This window comes from Polyodon spathula, chromosome 29 (assembly GCF_017654505.1).
Source record: "Polyodon spathula isolate WHYD16114869_AA chromosome 29, ASM1765450v1, whole genome shotgun sequence".
Taxonomy (NCBI): Eukaryota; Metazoa; Chordata; class Actinopteri; order Acipenseriformes; family Polyodontidae; genus Polyodon; species Polyodon spathula.
This window is the reverse complement of record NC_054562.1, coordinates 6,945,308-6,964,294: the sequence shown is the minus strand read 5'-3', so window position 1 is coordinate 6,964,294 and position 18,987 is coordinate 6,945,308. Positions and strand designations below refer to the sequence as shown.

The 18,987-nt window shown below is 40.7% G+C and overlaps 1 protein-coding gene across 3 annotated transcripts; it reads right to left on the bottom strand.

The window, feature by feature from the left end:
* Positions 1–764: 764 nt before the first annotated feature.
* On the bottom strand, positions 765–18,245 carry LOC121302204 (actin filament-associated protein 1-like 2). 3 transcript variants are annotated; one of them, XM_041232025.1, is made up of 16 exons: positions 18,027–18,245; positions 13,356–13,487; positions 12,072–12,155; positions 11,459–11,535; positions 8,052–8,148; positions 7,291–7,511; positions 6,749–6,925; positions 6,107–6,199; positions 5,838–5,925; positions 5,363–5,574; positions 4,643–4,779; positions 4,226–4,346; positions 3,791–3,890; positions 2,113–2,276; positions 1,475–1,561; positions 765–1,089 (listed from the first exon to the last, which is right to left on the bottom strand). In XM_041232025.1, exons 1-16 carry the CDS (start codon positions 18,040–18,042, stop codon positions 1,063–1,065), a joined length of 1,833 nt encoding a protein of 610 aa, XP_041087959.1. In that variant the 5' UTR covers positions 18,043–18,245; the 3' UTR covers positions 765–1,062. The 3 variants fall into 3 exon arrangements, with proteins under 3 accessions (XP_041087959.1, XP_041087960.1, XP_041087961.1); XM_041232026.1 differs by having other exon boundaries at positions 13,356–13,484; XM_041232027.1 differs by having other exon boundaries at positions 13,356–13,455.
* Positions 18,246–18,987: the final 742 nt, after the last annotated feature.

Below are 18,987 nucleotides of genomic sequence, written 5' to 3'. Positions count from 1 at the left end.
ACTAGTTCAGTCCTGCTTATATAAACAGTCCTGCTTGATCACAGGCAGGTGTCTCTCATTATTGGCTCAATAGCCAATCAGCCCCCAAGGCATTATGGGAGATGTAGTCCTGCTACCCTTTTTAACCTCAAGACTACATTTTCCTTTATCCTCCCCCTGCTCCATCACAATTATCAAAGAGGACTAACAAGGATTTGACTGGTGATGAAGAAGGCTTTGCCCTTGGATAAATTACCCCAGTAAACTGGAACTTTAAACATGAAAGGTGTCCCCAGTGCTCTTAGCTTCCATACTGTGGTACAAGGTAGGTGTCCACACGCTGGATAATGCCTTTGTTGAGTTCTGCTAGTTCAGCTGCATGACTCTGGGGAAGGTTTGTTAGCATGTCTTGCCTTCCAAGAAGTAAGATACTGCTTTACTTCTGAGATAATTTCACCCCAACAGTGTCTTTGGGGTCAAAGCATCTTACTGGCTGCAAAGCGTGTCAGTCATTAGGGGTGCTGGACAATGTGAAAGCAAGGCTTGCAAACTGAGATAACCTAATGTAGGACCAGATATCATGTTTTAGAAATATAAACACATGTGTTTCTTTCAAAACTACACATTTGAGACCTGTATGGTAAATGGACGTGTATGACAAAGAAAATTTATGCTGCACGGCAGAAATGGATCTGAATAAATGTTTGGTACCAGTGTGGCCATCAGACAGGGAGACATTACATTTACACTTTCCATAGAAAAGAAACATTCAAGTCCTCTTGAAATGGTTAGTGATTTTATTTAAGGTGTAAATACAGTATTTGTCTTTACTGTTACACGTTAATAAAAGCAATTACAGGTCACTCTCGTGAAAGGAATCCATTGCTTCAAAACAGATACAGCATTATGTGAAAATACCAATATAATACAAAGTTAAATGTTTAATTATTATTTTTAAAAAAGTACAAAAAAACAAAACAAATGCATGATCCACACGCACAGTAATAATATATTCCTGCAATATATTCTTTCTCTCGCTAGGGCAATCAGTAGAAAGAGGTGAAGATAGAAGGGAGGGCTGAACTAAACAGGAGCCTTTGTTTCCCATTCCTATAAAAACAAAACAAAAACAAAACACAACAGAGTTATAAAACAGATCAATCTAAATATTTAGCTTTAATATCCAGAGGGGCTATTTTAATGATCTAAACTGTGGCGGAGCTAAATACCGCCACTCTTTAACTCTGTATTAATCCAGCTAGGGGTTCATCAGGAGTGATCTATTGATTACTAACATTACTACATACAACGTCAATCAAGCTTAGAATTGTTAAGGTGACGTTATTAAGACTGACGACTGTAGATAATTAAAGTAGGCCCCCGGCTCTCTAAAAACTGATCGTACAACCTTGTGTTGAGATTATTTTCAAAAGGAAAAAGCAGGTCATTAAACCGCAACATGAAAAAGCGTTACTGAATCAAGTGAAATGCAAACCTTTCTTCTGAGAATGGAAGAGGTGGTTCTCTTCAGCGAGCTTTTTGCCGAGACTGTTCGTCTCAGTAAGGGACTCAGAAAGCTTCCCTGTAAAAACACAACCAACGATATTACTAACGGTCAGCCATGCTGTTCAAATTAAACCCTTTTTTAATAGATGCACTATTGAAAATGTTATGAATTAAAACTAATTAAGGAAATCAGGTTTGTGCCAATAAAATGATATCTGAATTGCTGGGATTTGTTTTTATGAAGTGATATTGATTCAAGGAAGGAGCAACACACTCAGGCCAGCATTTGGGTTGTAAAAGACTCCTCATTAGGGGCTGGAGCATCTGGCTTTCTGAGAATATAACCCTTCAGACCCGTATTACAAGATAAGCACATTTCTAAACAACAACTGTGTGTCTACAATATAAAAGCTGATTTTACAAAACACTGTGCTTGCTAAGACTCTCTCCTATAAATCGCTACCATTGCAATCCTTCAGATCTCTCATGAAAAAAAAAAAATGCCTTGATTATTTTCACCACAACATCCCCAAATCTCAGGGGTTAATAAGGTCTGTGTGGTTTTCACTAGCAGGACTGACAGAGCGATTCTATAGTAGTATTTGAATTGTTTTCTGTGTTCAATACCTCTGACCCTGTGGAGCTGAAAGCCAGCGACTGTCTGAAGGAGGTGTGTTTCACAGCCTTCCCCAGAGACAGAAGGTTCAATTCAGACCCCGCTTTCATCCGTGCTTTGGTTCTGCAGGCTACGTCCAGCTTCTGGACCTTCTCCTCCAGCTTAGGCAAGGCTTCTGTCAAAAAAATAAGTGTTTAATAGATTACTTCTTAGTGCTCGCACTAGTCCTGGGTTTTAGAACTTCCCTGCTTTAGTTATATTATTGAAAGGACTAGGAGTTTGAAAAAACTGATCACATTCCTCATCACAGCAGGAATAGGCCACACCTGAGGCAATTGGTTCATAGAACTTCTTCAAGCAGCTATAGGAAGGAGTATTTTATTTATAGTATCATTCATCTAATATATTTAAGGTAGTTCAAAAAACCCAAGACTGAGTGCAGGGCCAGTGAGTTTCAAGCCATGCTTTTAGTATAAATACTATTCAGGATTTGTGTACAACTTTTAAACCCCTAAAAAGTGAGACAGTTTGAAACAGGACAACTAGGGGGGTGCAGCTGAAAATTCCCATTTCTAACTTTGATTTTGTATAGAGAGTTCCATTTACCACCAGTTGCAACGGGGGCAGAAATGCCAGTTGCACCCCCTTGTGGTCATTTCTAGAACCACACATCAAAAAAATTTTCAAAGGCACTCCATTAATGCATCAATAACATGACAACCTTATGAAATATCTTAAAATACATATATTTTAAATAATATGTTACATTGCAGCTTCAAGAGTCTATGAAATTGCTATATTAATTTCCAATGATACAATGGCTTTTTCACTCTACAATATAACTCATGCAAAAATGTTTCTATAAACAAGCAAAAATCACATCCAACCGTAATTCAAATACATGCACAATCAAAAACAGATGTAGAATAGTTTATTTTCCAAAATATAACTACCCATATAAAAATAATAATACTATATCATAGTGCTGCCAAGAATTTTGTGCAAATAACATGTTTTCCAATGGAAGCACAAAACACTTTTTGGTCTCATTTCAGTATACTATGACAGGGGTTCCCAAACTAGGGGCCGTGAGATGGCTTCAGGGGGCTGTAGCACAGAAAATTCTCTCCAAAACGAACCTGACAAAGCACTGCTACCCAGACCGGGAGATCAGTTAATTGACACGAATGCTGCTGTGAGGTGCTTGGGCGTTATTTTGAATGCAACACTGTCATCTGCCAGTTCCCTCGCTAACAATACAGTACCATTATACAAGCAAAGGAGGTGAATGTAAGAATGAAATAGGCAATTACATGAATACAGAGGTAGGGTTATGCTGTGTTTGCAATCGGTGTACAGCTGAGCACAGCAATTATGGAGCGGTTTCTCAAACGTCAAAGAAATGACACCGAACACAATGGATGCAGCTGTACTTCTACCGGTACAAGTGAACAACCTCTCTCACTAAAGGGGTCAAAATCTAAATTTCGGGTTGGGTCAGGATGCCTCCAGCATTCCTCTAAGAATGTTTGGGAACTCACTTTTAATTGAAAGCATAACATAGTTGTTTAGCTCCAGCACACTGCAGTATTAAGAGCACCAGTTTGAAACGGTTTTAATCTCATTAGATAACACATTCGGGAACTTTCCAGCTCTGAACAGATTGAACAATAGACCGAAGATACTTACTTTGAGAAGCGTGTTTGGCAAACACTTCATTGTTGCCGTACCAGTTTGAACCTTTGGAATGCAATACAGCTGTTTGGGTATCATTTCTGGAGTTCTGGAACTGAACAGAAATAACATTACTGAGTACTTTAGTATAGTTACCTCAACTACGCTAAATGTTGCTGGTTGAAATGCATTATACTATACAGCAATGGGCTCTATTCCCAAAATTTGAAAGACTGCTTTAAGGACTGTTTTTAAGGAACGTTTGTGAATGGGGTCCAATTTGTATAACAGTAAAAAAATAAAACAATAGGGCTTGTTCAAAGAATGTTTTAAAGTTTTACTTAAAAACAGTTTAGAACGGTTTCATCAATAGCATTTACAAAGGCATTCTTTAAAGCTTTGTGAATAGGATCCAATGTAACAAAAAATGCATGCGTTAATATGGAATACCATGTGCTCTAAGACGCCAGTGTTGGAGTATACTGGGTCTGCATGGCTTGCTCCGTGCAGCTGATGAAACGGGTCATCGATGTACATGTTGGGAGCTGGAAACCTGCGCCCCGTTAGTTCGCTGAAGGAAAAAATACAGCTCAATTTCATAGAGAAAAGCAATCTTTCAAATACATACATATCATGATTGAAGTGAGATTCCTATTGCATAGCAGTTTCACCCATTCCAGGTTTTACTACAAGCTTGATTAGCCCCAGTGTATCGGTAACAAACTCAGATGAGTCTTATAAAACTGGTGGAATGATCAAACTTCTATGCAATGGGTGTTTTTCCATCCATGCACACATACACATGCACACATACATACATACATACATGCACACATGCACACCTACATGCATGCATGCATGCATTACCTGAATGAATGTGTAGATCTGGAGTGACCTGGAAGCTCTGTGTTTGTTGGTTCATAGAGCAAACCTGATTCTGACTGGATTAGACTCCCAGCCTGCAGGAGATGAAACCAGCACTCTTTGTGCTCTGCGGAGCTAGCCTGGCAGAAAAGAGGGAACATATTCACTGGCACAGAAGAGAGCGCGTTATAAAACAGGAGTCACAGATGCTGAAGACATAGGGCCTCTCACCCCCGATGCAATGATATATCAGAACTGTCATAACGCAATGCTGACTGTGGGACTAGCCAAGGTCTTTAAAGCATGTCTCGCCTCTCCTTGCTGTTGACATCTTTATTTTGAAAACTTCATTTTCACTTCGACTCCTGTGAGGCACATCAATCTGGCCATGGTGCTCATATTTTGCGTTACAGGTAACTGGCACTTCTCGGACCCCACGCACAGTTTCCTATGGCAGTAAGTGAGCTCCTATTTCTTGTAACAAAAGAAGTGGACCAGCAGCACTGGGACAGGACAACAAACACAAATAAAGTCTGGGAAATGCGATCAATAGCCAAACATAAATGGATCTTGAGACTGCTGAGAATTTTATTGGTCATCATTCTCTCTGTGTGGTCCTTTTAAGTGTACCACGGACCACGGCTGACATAAAACAGACCTCCACTTGACTGTTTAGACATACCAAAGCAGGGGTTCTCGTTTTGAGAATGGGGCCCACTGTACCTCTAGAACAGCCATGTCAGTGCCGTGCTGCGACACTGTGATCCTGTACCCCTGGGACGTGTCTGGGCCGGGCCTGATCTCGCACCCTGACAGGTGGATGCAGTACTGAGGGCTCTCCTCACACACGGCGTCCCGGGACATTTGCAGGAGGTCATTCTCAATGTGGCACCAGAGGCTCTGCCACTGGCAGTTCATCAGGACGTTGAGAAAACCTGAAAACGAAATCAAAGCCACGAAACAGAGTTGTCAAGGGTTTACAGGTCAAGACATTCCAGTACGTTATGGTAAATATCCTCTAGCATTCTCTAGAGGTGTAACCCCCAGCAACTGAAAAATCACAGAAGGGAAAAAGCACATGACCTTCATCTAGGACTCTTGCAGATGTGCTAAAGGATAAGCGCCATCAGCCAAGTTGATAGGAGTTCCCCTGCATGTTACACTTCCCGCCCTCCCCCTGACCAGCTCACATTCTCACCCTTGTGTGTGATTTCTGTGCTGTTGAAAGCAGTAGGCTGAGCTGAATTCCTTTCATCCTCTGAATCTGTGTGCAGAACTCCACTTGCCTGTAAGAGAAGAACACTGGAATGCTACTACTGGACCTCACTCCTTCATTTTCAATGATAAATTGTCAATGCAAAAAAAACGGTAGTTCACATGCAGCTACAATACTATGAGTAAACTGATACCACTATAGAATATTCTCTCGTTAAGAGTTTCATCAAACATCAATAGCACGTGACTTACCCTGCAAGAATCACGCTTGTCTGATTTTAGTAAACAGGAAGAACCATGTGCTTCTTTTTCATTGCAGGAGGAACCGCGGACTTCTTCAATGATCTGATACAAAAACAAACCAGCAAGCAAAGTTTAGGCTCCTCCGTCCTCCTTCCAGCTATGTCTAGAAAGCATGTCTGTCTGAAAGCATGCAAGTGATCTGCTGGAAAACACATTTTCATTCTGCACTACCGTATCAGCCCAGCAGAGGGCAAACTACATACGTTAGTCCAGTTTTAGGACGCAATTACTCTAACTATATACTGTAGTAGGAATGCAGTGTGAGTGCCAATCTGGCCCAGGTATTCGTTCCAACAATATCCTACTTTAGATAATTAAACCACTTAAAGCATATCCAGATGTAAGTAAATCGTTTATTATTAGCCATCACTTCTAGGACCTCTGTCCCTGGTGGTTCAAAAACGAAAGCATCCCTAAAACTCCAGTTTGAGATCGTAGGCATACGCAGCAGGTCTGGTATTACGTATGTCTACAATCCATGGAAGGTGTACACTAATCCTTGTACAGGAGCACAAATGGTCTTTAACCGCACAGTTGCCCCCTGTGCCTCTCCGTTGTGATGGGACAGTTATACTGTAAACACCTCCAAACCTTCCTCCACTCCTCAGCCTGCTTGTAGCTCTGGAAGCCCATCACCACGCAGTCAGATCCAGCCGTGACCTTCAGCTCATGCTGCATCTTCTTGTTGTGCTTGGACTTGTAAACCAGCTGGCAGCCTCGCAGGTTGAGCTCCAGGAGGGGCTGCAGGTCCTTCGCACACTTGTAGCACTGGGGAGCAAGCACACTGTTAGACAGAGCCGGTTTGTAAATGTGCACACGAAGTGAGCTAATCTCTAGCGTTTACACCTCGACACATATTGACTGTGCCAAGCTCACAAAGAAGAAGCACAGTCTAGAGCAGGGGACTCCAACGCTGGTCCTGGAGAGCTGCAGGGTCTTTTGGTTTTTGTTTCAACCGAGTTCTCAGTTACTTAACTGCACCAATTACTGGCTTAATTAGTCAAGATGAACAGGTGTTCCAGATCTTTAGCCACTGATGATGTAAAGACACCTAGAAAACCTGCAGGATTGGGGCTCTCCCGGACCAGGACTGGCCACTCCTGACATGGGTGCGTGATTGTGCAGTGCTTTACCAGCAGCAGGTGGTTCCGGACAATGAAGAGCTGCTTGCTCCACTGCCCGAGCCACTTCTTCCTCCAGAGGAAGCCGCAGATGCGGGACTCAGGCACGGGCCGCAGGAGGCTCAGAGAGGAGGAGCACTGGATGTAATGAGCACGGTCCTTCATGTAGTCCTCCTCCTCCCCTTCCTCCTCCCCATATGACTCGTAATGACTGCTGTCCGAGTCCACGCACTCTGAGAGAGGCACAAAGAGCAGAGGGACCTGTTCAGTTTAGAGCTCAGATTACAATGGATAAACAGGCTCAACACCGTAATGCCCAAAGGGTTAAACAGTAGTAGGCTGTTACATCATTAACTGCGTGAAAAACGACATCACATACAAGCTAATAGATTTAAATATGTGCAGTTATCATGGCATCAAAAGGCCTGCAAGTATCGCCACTTTTCAAACAAATTTTCCCTTGACCAACGTTAGCCTAAACGTTGGGAAGTCGTCTCTATATGAGCAAAAACTTATATAAAGTAGAGGAGCATTTTGGCTAGTGCTGTTAAAACCCCTGGCCAAAACGTCTGTCTGCTTTCCAGGTTAAGCCAGGGATTTATGTTTTAGAGCATTTTTACGGCACCCTGGATTGCAGCCTTTCCTAAGAAATAGGCTGACGCCATTGAGTGCTGTAAAATGCTCTAAAATGTCTTGTGGCTTATTCGAGGGCACTTAAATGATTCAGTCCCTTGGCTGAGCGGTTCATTCATGTGCAGGACAGCGCAGTGCACCTGTAGACTGACTCGCTGGGTTAAAAGGCTCCGCCTCTTCATAACAGTCATTGTCTTGAGTTTCCAAGGGATAGCAGGGGACAGCAGGCACAGCATTCTGGAGAATACAAAAAAATAGCATTAGATTTAGAACATAATAATGCAAAAGACACAAGATATAAGAAATATATTCTTTTTTTAGATTACAATATTGGAATAAAAGAAATGTTAAGGTGAAATAAATCTAGTATATTTTTACCTTTTTATTTCACTATGCATTACAAAGGCTATTGCTATGCATTTTACAGTTTGTTACAGTTCTGGTATAGTTATGATCCAGACTAACACAGAAAAAAACAACCAAAAAGCAGGTCAAGTTGTACACCATTGAAGCACAAAACATTGGGACAGCATATGCATTTACAGGAACGAGCCTTCAATAGACCCTTATATAGGTAATGAACTGAAAGCTACTTTTCAGCGCTGTTCATGAGCCAACACACATCACCTGAATCCCTTAAGCTTCCACACAACATGCTGATTTACTGGAATGTGGAAAACTACTATCATTTCCAAAGGTCATTTAGCATGCTGTCTAAAATGAGAAAAACATTCGCCGTTGGAATATGGAATATAGGACAATGTCTCTAGATTCTCTTGAGAATGTTGCTGGAATTTGTAAAAGCTACCTCGAGGAATTCAAAGTTACCGCTGTTTTGGCTTCAAAAGACATGCGAATAACAGTTTAGTCTTTCTTTTAGGGCTTCTGTTGTTCTCTGCTAATGAAAATCCAAATAAAACCATCTATAAATACTGTTTTCTTTCCTATCGCACTGACTGTAAACAAGCGATATTCCCATGGCAAAGATTTCTTACTTCCAAAAGTTTAGCTAAAAAAAGAAGAAAAAACAACCTTGTCAAAGCTCTAAACCCAAACCAGAATGCGGGCTCCAGCTGAAAATATACTAGTTCTGTATTACACCTCAGTTTAAAAAACAAAAAAAAAGTTTTGGATTTCACATTAAATACAATAGGCAAGCATTTTAAAACACAGAGCAGTATGGAAACTTAAATGCTAAGTGCGCAGTATTGCCTTGCAGAAAGCTTGTGAAACTGAAATCTCTATTCCTCTTGAATCCACCACCCTCTCTCCCTCCTCGTGCACCAAGAACCTCAGCGTCACCCTCGACCCCTCCCTCCCCTACTCTATTAAAACTTGTGGATTTAAAATATGAGATGTTTGCTGTTATATTCACCAACAATTAGCCAAACTTACCAATAATAAAACTACTACAATTTAAAGACAATTCTTTAAACTTCCAGACTACAATGCACTGGCTGAAAGGGTTAAAGGGAGAAGGCATGTGTGGGAGCTCAAAATAAACTTTTTTTAAAAAGTCACCAGGATGGGATTGAAACAGAAAAAAGGTATACAAAGTGAATGACTACAAGAATATTTGAGTTGCTCATGAAGTAAAAATGAGAGGTGCATATTTGTTTTTATTCTCACACATCTTGAGCACATCTCTATAAACAGTGCTGTTGATTTCTGCCACCATCCTGCCCAACCCTAGCAGCAATTACCAGCCGCGTCCCAGTCCATGTGAGATTATCTCTGAGATCCCGAGGAACAGTGCTGGATTGTGTTTTTGATAGTTTCCCCAGTGTGTGGGTGTTCTGCCATTATTTATGGAGACATAAATAATTAGAGTATGTAATGTGACTTCCTTTCCGCAGGCCAGTCTCAGAGAATCGCAGCGTGCTGACAGAGTGCTCACGAACTCTCATATAAACACTGCACTCCCTTTCTCAAACATAATGGCGTTTTGAAATGCTTCTCCCCTTGAAAGCTGGAGTAATATGTGACTGTGGGATGCTTTGGCAGAGTCTTCAGTACCTTATCAACTACATGTCAGCATCTTAACACAAACAGATTTCTGTTGTTTTTTTTTTCTTTTCTGTCTCCTAGGGATTGTCTACACATGCAGACAAATCCCTTCTACTCAAACCGCTCAGGGGGCATCGTCAAATCTGTATAAGCTTTCAGAGAAGAGGTTGGATGTTGAACAAGGGGATTTTACTGTGCGTTGCTGTGTGTGTTCCCTGGAAATAGAATGACTGTGCTGTAGCTCCTTTTTCAGCTTGGGCCTGACAGAAATAAATCATCATTCATGTTGCTGCCTTAGCCTTAGCTGTATTTTCAATTGATTATGGCAATAATTATTTTAAATATTTTCATTCACATTGATCCTCAGAAACAGGTGCAGTAAGTGTACTTTCTTAATTACCTGGATGCTGCTTTCACTGGGCTTCACCACACCTCAATAAACTTTAAAAGGGGACTTTACTGTACGAGATTGAAAAGAGGCACTTATTTGAATGTACTAGTAACTAACACTTGGGTCACTGCCTATATCTTGTTAAGTTTCCTAAACTATAATGAAAAGTCTTGGCAGGGAATCTTTTTGTACCCCGTGGATTTAACATTCCTAAAATCAAACAAAAAAACATTAAGACTGAAGGGGATATTTTTGGTGGATAATACAGCTGGATAATGTTCTAAATTCTAGTATTTTCTCGGTATCAGTATATTGTGAGTGCGTGCACTCTGGCCCAGTGCTTGTGCACTCATTCTCCTCGCTGAGGGCTGTGGGTACACCTCCCTAAACCGCAGCTCACTCCCGTCCTTTCACTACCGCAGCCGCGCAACTTTGTACTGCATATGCTGTTTGAACAACTGTTGGCTACTCGGCATTTATATCCTTTTACAGATGCCTTCTAATTATGGTGCACCTCTAGGTTTGATTGGGTTTCAACCATTCCCAAGAACAAACCCCCTGGTCTCTCTTTCTCAGAGTTAAACATTGAAAACAAAGTAGCTTCAGATGTCCCTCTTGAGATGTCTGAAATCACTCTGCGTGGTTCTTCCTGCAGTTACTCCAATACTGCGTCTAAGATCAAGCCTGCATCTTTACTGCCTGACAGGCATCTAGCTGAAGAGCAGCTCCTGAACCCACTGTCAAAATCGAACCGAATTTTAGTAACTGCAATAACTCTGAATGATTGCAAACATCACTAAAAGGTAAAACTCTTTAAACAAGCCCCCAGTGTGTCTGAACCTGGGCACATAAGAGTGCTTGCCTGTTCGGTAATGTTAAGAAAAGATTTAATATGCAATGTGAATATGAATTCATCACATCATGTTAGTTTACATGCAAAACTAACTGAGTTCGCCACCAAACAATACTAATGGATGGGCACAGGCTAGCCAGAGGTACAGCAAAGAACAGCAAGACCTATGTAAAGCATTGTGCCATTCTTGGAGAACACGCACTCAAAGTCAATAGCATCCATCGATGTCTTTCTTTGCCATGACTTAAACACAGCTGCCAGTTATCAAAAGATAACTACTGTTGATTCCAACTCACCACTCTCAGGAGCCACTCAGCTGGTGAGGAAGAGGGTTCTGAATGTTCACTGTCTAACGTGCTCAGAAGATTGCTTCCTGTATGAGAAAATATACATTAGCAATAAGCCCTTTTATTTTTTACCAAATGTTTCCTGGGCTGTAAGATAAACATGTCGATTTGCACAGGAAATGTGGCCCACTTAAGCTTTTCCATCCATCCCTTGATACTTACCCAAAGAACTGGGAAAGATTTTAACATGAAAAGGAGACAAAGGGTTCAGCCACTGCCTTCGTTCGTGGAATCATTTCAAATAGGTATCGAACCATGAACTTCAGTTCTATCCATAAAGCCATGGGACATATTGTATATCGAGGGGCAAATAACAAACTAGCTACTGTATTGACAATTTAATCTGGTACTGGAAGCACCTATAATATGCTTGATGTTTCCGTGGTTTGATCTGAGGATAAAGTGAGTTCCCTGGCAGAACCACTGCTTTGCGTAATCGACACACTCGTTTTTTTACACATGTCAAAAATCAACCCTATGCTGTACTACAGTCTGATCTTACCTTATCAGTTCTTGAAACTAAATTCTAAAGGGAAAATGTGAATGGAAACAATTGTCTTACCGCTGTCTGGCACCTGAGCTTCGCTGAGGTCACTGTTTGTAGCACCAGAGGGACAGTTCATTATCATGTACTCTGCATCCTCAGCTGCAACAGAAGACAGACCCAGCACAGCATGGGATTAAGACTGTTTCCATTTGCACCAAGAATCCAGGCAAAGCACATTTCGTTCCAAAAGCAAACCGAGAGTGTGTGTGTGTGTGTGTGTGTGTGAGTGAATTGCAATATGCCAAATACATTAGGATTCTTTTTCTATACTGGAGTGCAGTGATTCAGCCAGAGCTGCACTGTAATTCAAGCAGGACCTGTGTCCAGCGATTAAAGTAATTCACTGTCGAGAAATGATTGATCATCCTCCTGCTCCCCCAGACATGAGGAAACCTGGCTTCAGTCTGACTTTTATAAGCATTGAGGGACCTGCTATCTGCTGCATCTTTTAGCTTCTGGAACTGCGATTGCTGCAGAAGAGCGGGCTTTGAAGCCACTGGGAATTCAGATTTTCTTCTGCCCTTCAATCTCTAGATTTTTTTTATTATTTTAGACAAACTTAATGGTGTTATTAATTTGCTCCAGCAGCTGAATGATTTGAGTAATTTATGGACGCCACTGTCCGCCCAACAAACAGATTCCTGTAGCAAAGCAGACAGACAAATATGTATTTGATATACGGTATATTCAACAAAACACTGCCTGGCTATTGTGTTGGGACCTGTCTACCCTACTAGTTTTGGCATCGCCTTTGTGTGGGGCATGCCCTCCTGATATACCCAGGTTCCCGTGATTACTCGTGAAGAAAAAAACGAACGCTGTATTTAAGCAAAGTTGTGAGTCCAGTCCCCTCAAAAATGCTGCACTTTCACCCTGATTGTGAAGGCTACGTACACTCGAGCAACTTGACGCCAAATTCATCATCACAATCCTCTGCCTACTGCTCCACATTTCTGAAAAATTAGACTGAATGGATTAACTTCCACCTTGTGGAGTCTATACCATGTTGTGTTAAGGCTTTGATCGGGGCAAACACAAAGGCCCAAACTGCAACTAGGTACAGTTCCTAATAAAGTGACCATGCAGTGTATATTGCATACAAATTAGGCAAAGCTCAAATTATCACTGCTTGTGCTAAAGCAACAGAATCCACTATACAAAAAGGAACAATGAAAAAAAGAAGAGTGAATGAATCTTATAGGGTTAAACATGAGATAACTGCTCACTGTCAATATCTTATACCATTTTATGAAAAAACGCTTTTCAGCTCTGAACATGACATCACTTTTAGACACTTACTAGACTGATCCTGCAGTTTGGAAAGCAGATCTGAGATGGACTTCTTTTTGGCTTGAGCAATGTAGCTCAGATTCTCACGGTCCAACACCAGCAGAAAGGACTGCAGGTCAGAGATGAGCTGGTTTAATTCTACTGGAAACAAGAACGAAGTCAAGCGAGAAGTGGCAATAGTGTAAGAGACAACTTGTGATCCTCATCAAACACTGTTTATCAGAACACTGCAACAGTGTAGGGCTTTTAGAATGACAAGGTGGCAGATAGGGGCCGGTTTCACTTCTAGAATGACAAGGTGGCAGATAGGAGCCGGTTTCACTTCTAGAATGACAAGGTGGCAGATAGGGGCCGGTTTCACTTCTAGAATGACAAGGTCAGGCTGGTTTCACTAGAATGACAAGGTGGCAGATAGGAGCCGGTTTCACTTCTAGAATGACAAGGTGACAGATAGAGGCTGGTTTCACTTTTAGAATGACAAGGTGGCAGATAGGGGCCGGTTTCACTTCTAGAATGACAAGGTGACAGATAGAGGCTGGTTTCACTTTTAGAATGACAAGGTGGCAGATAGGAGCCGGTTTCACTTCTAGAATGACAAGGTGGCAGATAGGAGCCGGTTTCAAAATCCAATTCAGTTATATAGAAGAAAATTAATTGAAAGGATCATTTTTTAAATAATGTAATCATTTAGATTAAAAAATATATTTAGTCAAGATGATTTCAACAAAACTATGTTCTGTCTTTAAATATTTTGTGACACAGACAGAAAGAAGATATCTTGCTAGCTGGCAGCCTGCTAAATGCTAGAATCTTGTTTTGTGAAACTTGCCCCAGGTTTTAAGGGGTTTTTAGCTGGTGTCCCTGCATCTTAAACAACACACTCATGGGATAATTTCACTTTATCAACAGGGTCTCCACACAAAATCTCATTGTATAAGACTGTGAGCCAAACCTAATTTCAATACTACATTAAAAAAGACTTCTAGTCTGCATGTGTTCTTTGAATTTTATAATATTCAAACAGTATGACTACATCTATCACCACTGAGCATTTTATAGTTAAAGATGAATCTTTTCAGAATGTAAACAAGGCCTGTCTTCTGATGAATTTGAGTAATTGGTAATGAAAATAGATTTAAAAAAAAAAAAGATATTTGAAACAGGAACAATGACAATCTGCAGTAAATGGTTAACCTCCTGTCAACACAAACAGCACAATCCCACTTATGTTATCACAGTAAACAGCGATCAGAGGAGGGTTAACTGGGAGAGTGTGTATCAGACAAGCATTGTGCTGCTGCCCCTGTATATATTATTTAGTAAAATAATCCATTCTGCCCCAGCACAGATACACAGACATTGTACTAAAACAAGTGACTTCTTATCACGTTCAATGGCCTTTAATTTCTCTATGAAAAGAACGCCCAAGTCTCACTCTGAATGAAGCCCTCAGACCACTAACACCAGAGTATCTTGCACACTACTCAATTGTTTTAGCATAATTCATGCAGTTCTGCAGCAAAACAGCTGAAGTAGCTCCAGTGACTCACTAAGTTACAGGCATACCCTCATCAACCCAAAACAGCCTAATATGGAGACTCAAAACCACAAACAAGAGGGAGACTGGAACATTCTCACAGGGGCTCCTGTACTCCGAATCCTTCTGCACACAGGGCCGTGATTTTGGGCTGCTGGCGGGCTTATTTTTAAAACTGCCTCTCCTCAGTGGCACATCACATTGACCGTGTGGCAGACTGGACAGAGGTGTTAATCCGGATTACAATTTAGATCCAGTTGTCCTCTTTACTTCTGAAAAGTGGAAATGCACATTTGAACATGTCTCTGCGGGGGGGGGGGGGTCCATATGTGCTGAGATGGTAAAACTATATCTTGGCCTTGATGTTATTATCCAAGCTGCCTTATGATTAGCTCTGGTTGCTCACCCCTAGTATTAAAGAGCACCATAGGAATGCACAAAACAAGATGCTAACTTTAAAAGATGCAGGTATGCACAGGGGCCGAGGGACACATTCAGCATCTTTATCAAGGTCTCCCATTGCAATGAGCTCACTTTTAGCAACAGAGAAATGGGCTGTTTGTGTTAAAAAATTTAACAATTCAAGCACGCTTTTGGCCTTTTTGTTCCTACTTTTGAAAAATTGAAATTGTTATTTTTCTTTCATATGAAAGGATGCACACTGAAGTTTGGATTAAAAACTCAATGGTGTCACTTGAATAATCTGGTTATTTCCCAGGCAGGTTGAAGAGGTGTACTAGTAGTGATCTATATAGTGTAAATATAGCATACTGCTGCAAGACAGTAATGTGGATGAGGAAGCTACAAAACAAATTATTAACATTAATTAATACAGCGCTATTAAAGCAAAAACACAAAAGAACATCAGGTTTTTTTTGTTTTGTTTTGTTTTTTAATCTATGTAATCCAGTTAGTGGTCAAGTAATCCAACTTTAATCTGGTAATGATATTAAAAAAAAAAAAAAAAAAAAAAAAGCAACGCTTGAAAAAAAACCTGAACTATCATCTTGTTTTATAATATTCAGAAATGTGACCTTGCCCATGGCTGTGTTTATGCACCCAGCTGAGTTGCAGTGTCTTTCAAAACAATTTACAGAGAATTCATTCAGTGCCGTCCAAGGCACGTGCTATGTGCAGCCTTTTTTTTTTTCCTTCAAAACAAAATAAAAATAATGAAGAAAAAAAAATTCAGTAATTAACAAAGCTACGATTTAAGGAGGACATTTTTCACATTTTGGAAATGTTTGAAAAGCCCACTCAGTTTGCTCTCAGCACAGGGAAGGGTCTACAGTTTTTTATTCTTTCCACCATAGCCCTCTTCTGCATCCGCGGTGAAACTCTTGTCAACAATGGCTTCCATAACATTGCTATAAGGAATCTGTTCAGCTCGACCCCTGCCATGCAAATTATACCGACATACCATACTCTCTATGCTTTACACACTCTGCTACCATCATATACAGTCAAACCTGCTTAATATCACTTCAATGCAACTGAGAGCACAAATGATGACAATAAGCAGAGTTGACATTATCAGGAGGAGTTCGTCAAGAACCTAACAAACCAAGCAACAGTGTACACATTCAAACCAATGCCATTTCTCTTCTAAGGCCTCGCACTTTCTTGTACGCATTCTTTTGGTTGTTGAAGCCACTTGCGAGTTGTGATCACAGGCACTCAGAATTGCATTCCTGTTTTAATGAAGTTCGTTGGAACTTGGATCACTCCCCTCCCACTCACTGTGTTTAAGTCAGACACTGATTGACTACCACCTGGTGCAAGCTGGCTACAGACATGTGTAGTACCGTCTGACTTCCCACACTATTACCGTGGATAACAAAGACAAAACCCACCGGCCGTCTGTAAACACAAACACTGGGACCTGCATACTGTGTAAGAATGTAAGCCTGAACAGAGAGATGTCCAGACACATCCATATACTGATGCTTCAATAAGTTAGACTAAAGTCCTCAGCGAGTTTCATAACAATAGGATAAGTGGTTACCTATCTACCTACCTATCTACCTATCTACCTATCTATCTACCTATCTATCTATATATCTATATATATATATATATATATATATATATATATATAGTGTATGTGGGCCCTGCAGACAGACTATGTAAACTTAGTAATTTAAAGAATGCACGAACAGTGATGTCATTTCGTTTTCAAAGCGGGTTCGCAACGGGACGGTGGATCGTTTTCTGAAAAGATACGAATCCGTTGAGACTTCCATTAGTTTAACATAAACATTTCTGCGGGTTCAGCCTCTCTGGGGATGGGGGGGGGGGGGGTATTTCCGATTGCTGCTCTGAAGCTATTACATACATTCCATCACAATGATACAGCTGCAAACCCGACTCCACTCCGTAAGACACAGAGCTGCGGGCTGCAACAGAAGCTTCTGAGAAAGGGGTTGAGCGCCGTGCCAGAATAACATAGCTTTATAATATATAACAGCATGTGTGGTCTGAAAACAAAATCCTGCAAGATAACGTCTGCACAGTACACCGATATCAGTCTCTTCCAGGAATGTCTAATGATCTTTCAGGACAAAAACACCGCACTGTTTATGTAGTTGTTTACCAAAAACAGCGAGGCTGAAACGCGCTATGTTACACAACAACTTGCTAGATATGCACTGCCCGTATGTGTGTTAACAAAATACTGTATAATGAAGTGCGTTTTAAAAGAAGGGGCTAATTGTATATCCTTTAAATAAAGTCTCAAACATTGCTAGTTTTATCGTACGGTGTTTATCTTTAGGTTATATCACATCAGCCTTAAGTAGCTCTCGAAATGACGAGTAGTGTCTCATTACCAGTATTTTATTTATTTTTCTGTGTGTTTATTTTGGCAATTACTGTTTTGGGCCAGTGAATCCAGTAAACCTGGAAAATACAGTAATAATAATAATGCAAAGGACGTCCACTAAATGCAAGCACGCAAAGTCTAAATGTCATAGTTGCAGAATCATTCTTTCTGACAACAAACACAAAACAAAACAAAACAAAAACTAAATAATGTGTCGCTCTTTGTCAATTCTATTTGAGACTTTCTCGGAACTTGTAACCCTTTTCCGTTGGGTATTTAGCAGCAAAACTTTCCAAAAAAAAAAAAAGTAGCAAAAGTTTACCTTTTTGTTTGTCCATTGTTGATATGATTCAAGAATATGCAACACCGTGTCTCTTCCAGATGTCACATACTGGAACAGTATTTCGCATACCCTGCGTTCCTTGCTGCTGGCAGGTCTGCTTAGCGTCTGAATGAACTGCAGTCAAGCAGACCAGCTACAGACCGCAACGTGAACAGAACACCCCCTTCGCCTGGCTTCAGAATGGGTACAGTACTGTGCGCACAGACCCCTGAAACAACATATTTCAGGGGGGACATTTTGGGTAAAAAAAAAAAAAAAACGAAAATCTCCAGCATAGTGCCATCTAAAGGAAAGCAAGACGCTTACAAATGATATGATGCGGGTATTATAGTACATAAAATAGCAGCACCGTCACGTGAGGAGCTATAATAATAATAATAATAATAATAATAATAATAATAACAGTACCCATATGTCCAAAAACTACCATTTGTTTAATTACATTTCTGTTTTGTAAAATGTAATTATTTCCCTAACTGGATTGCTTTAAGATACAATATTGAAAATTACAAAACATATTTTTTACTAACTGCATTTAATGCAATTTATTCCACAATTCATGGTTTAAAATAAAATACATCTCTAATAACAGTTGTTGCCTATAATCAGTTAATTCTCCTGTATCAGTTACCTCGTGCAATTAGCAGGCACTGGAACTGGAAACACCTGCATTGCAAATGTGTGCATTGCAGGGGTGGAAATAAGACTCCCATTGCATGCATTTCTGGTTTTACTATGAGTTTAATAAGACACATTGAGCTTGTTGCCTATGCACTGTGGCTAATCAAGCGTGTAGTAAAACCTGGAATGGGTGATACCGCTATGCAATAGGAGTCGTATTCCCATCTCTGGAGTTCCCTTTTATCCGTTGCAAGTTTCAGGCTCATGGGACAAAACTATAAATTAAACAGACTTTTAAGACGGCAGATGGTAGGCGTTT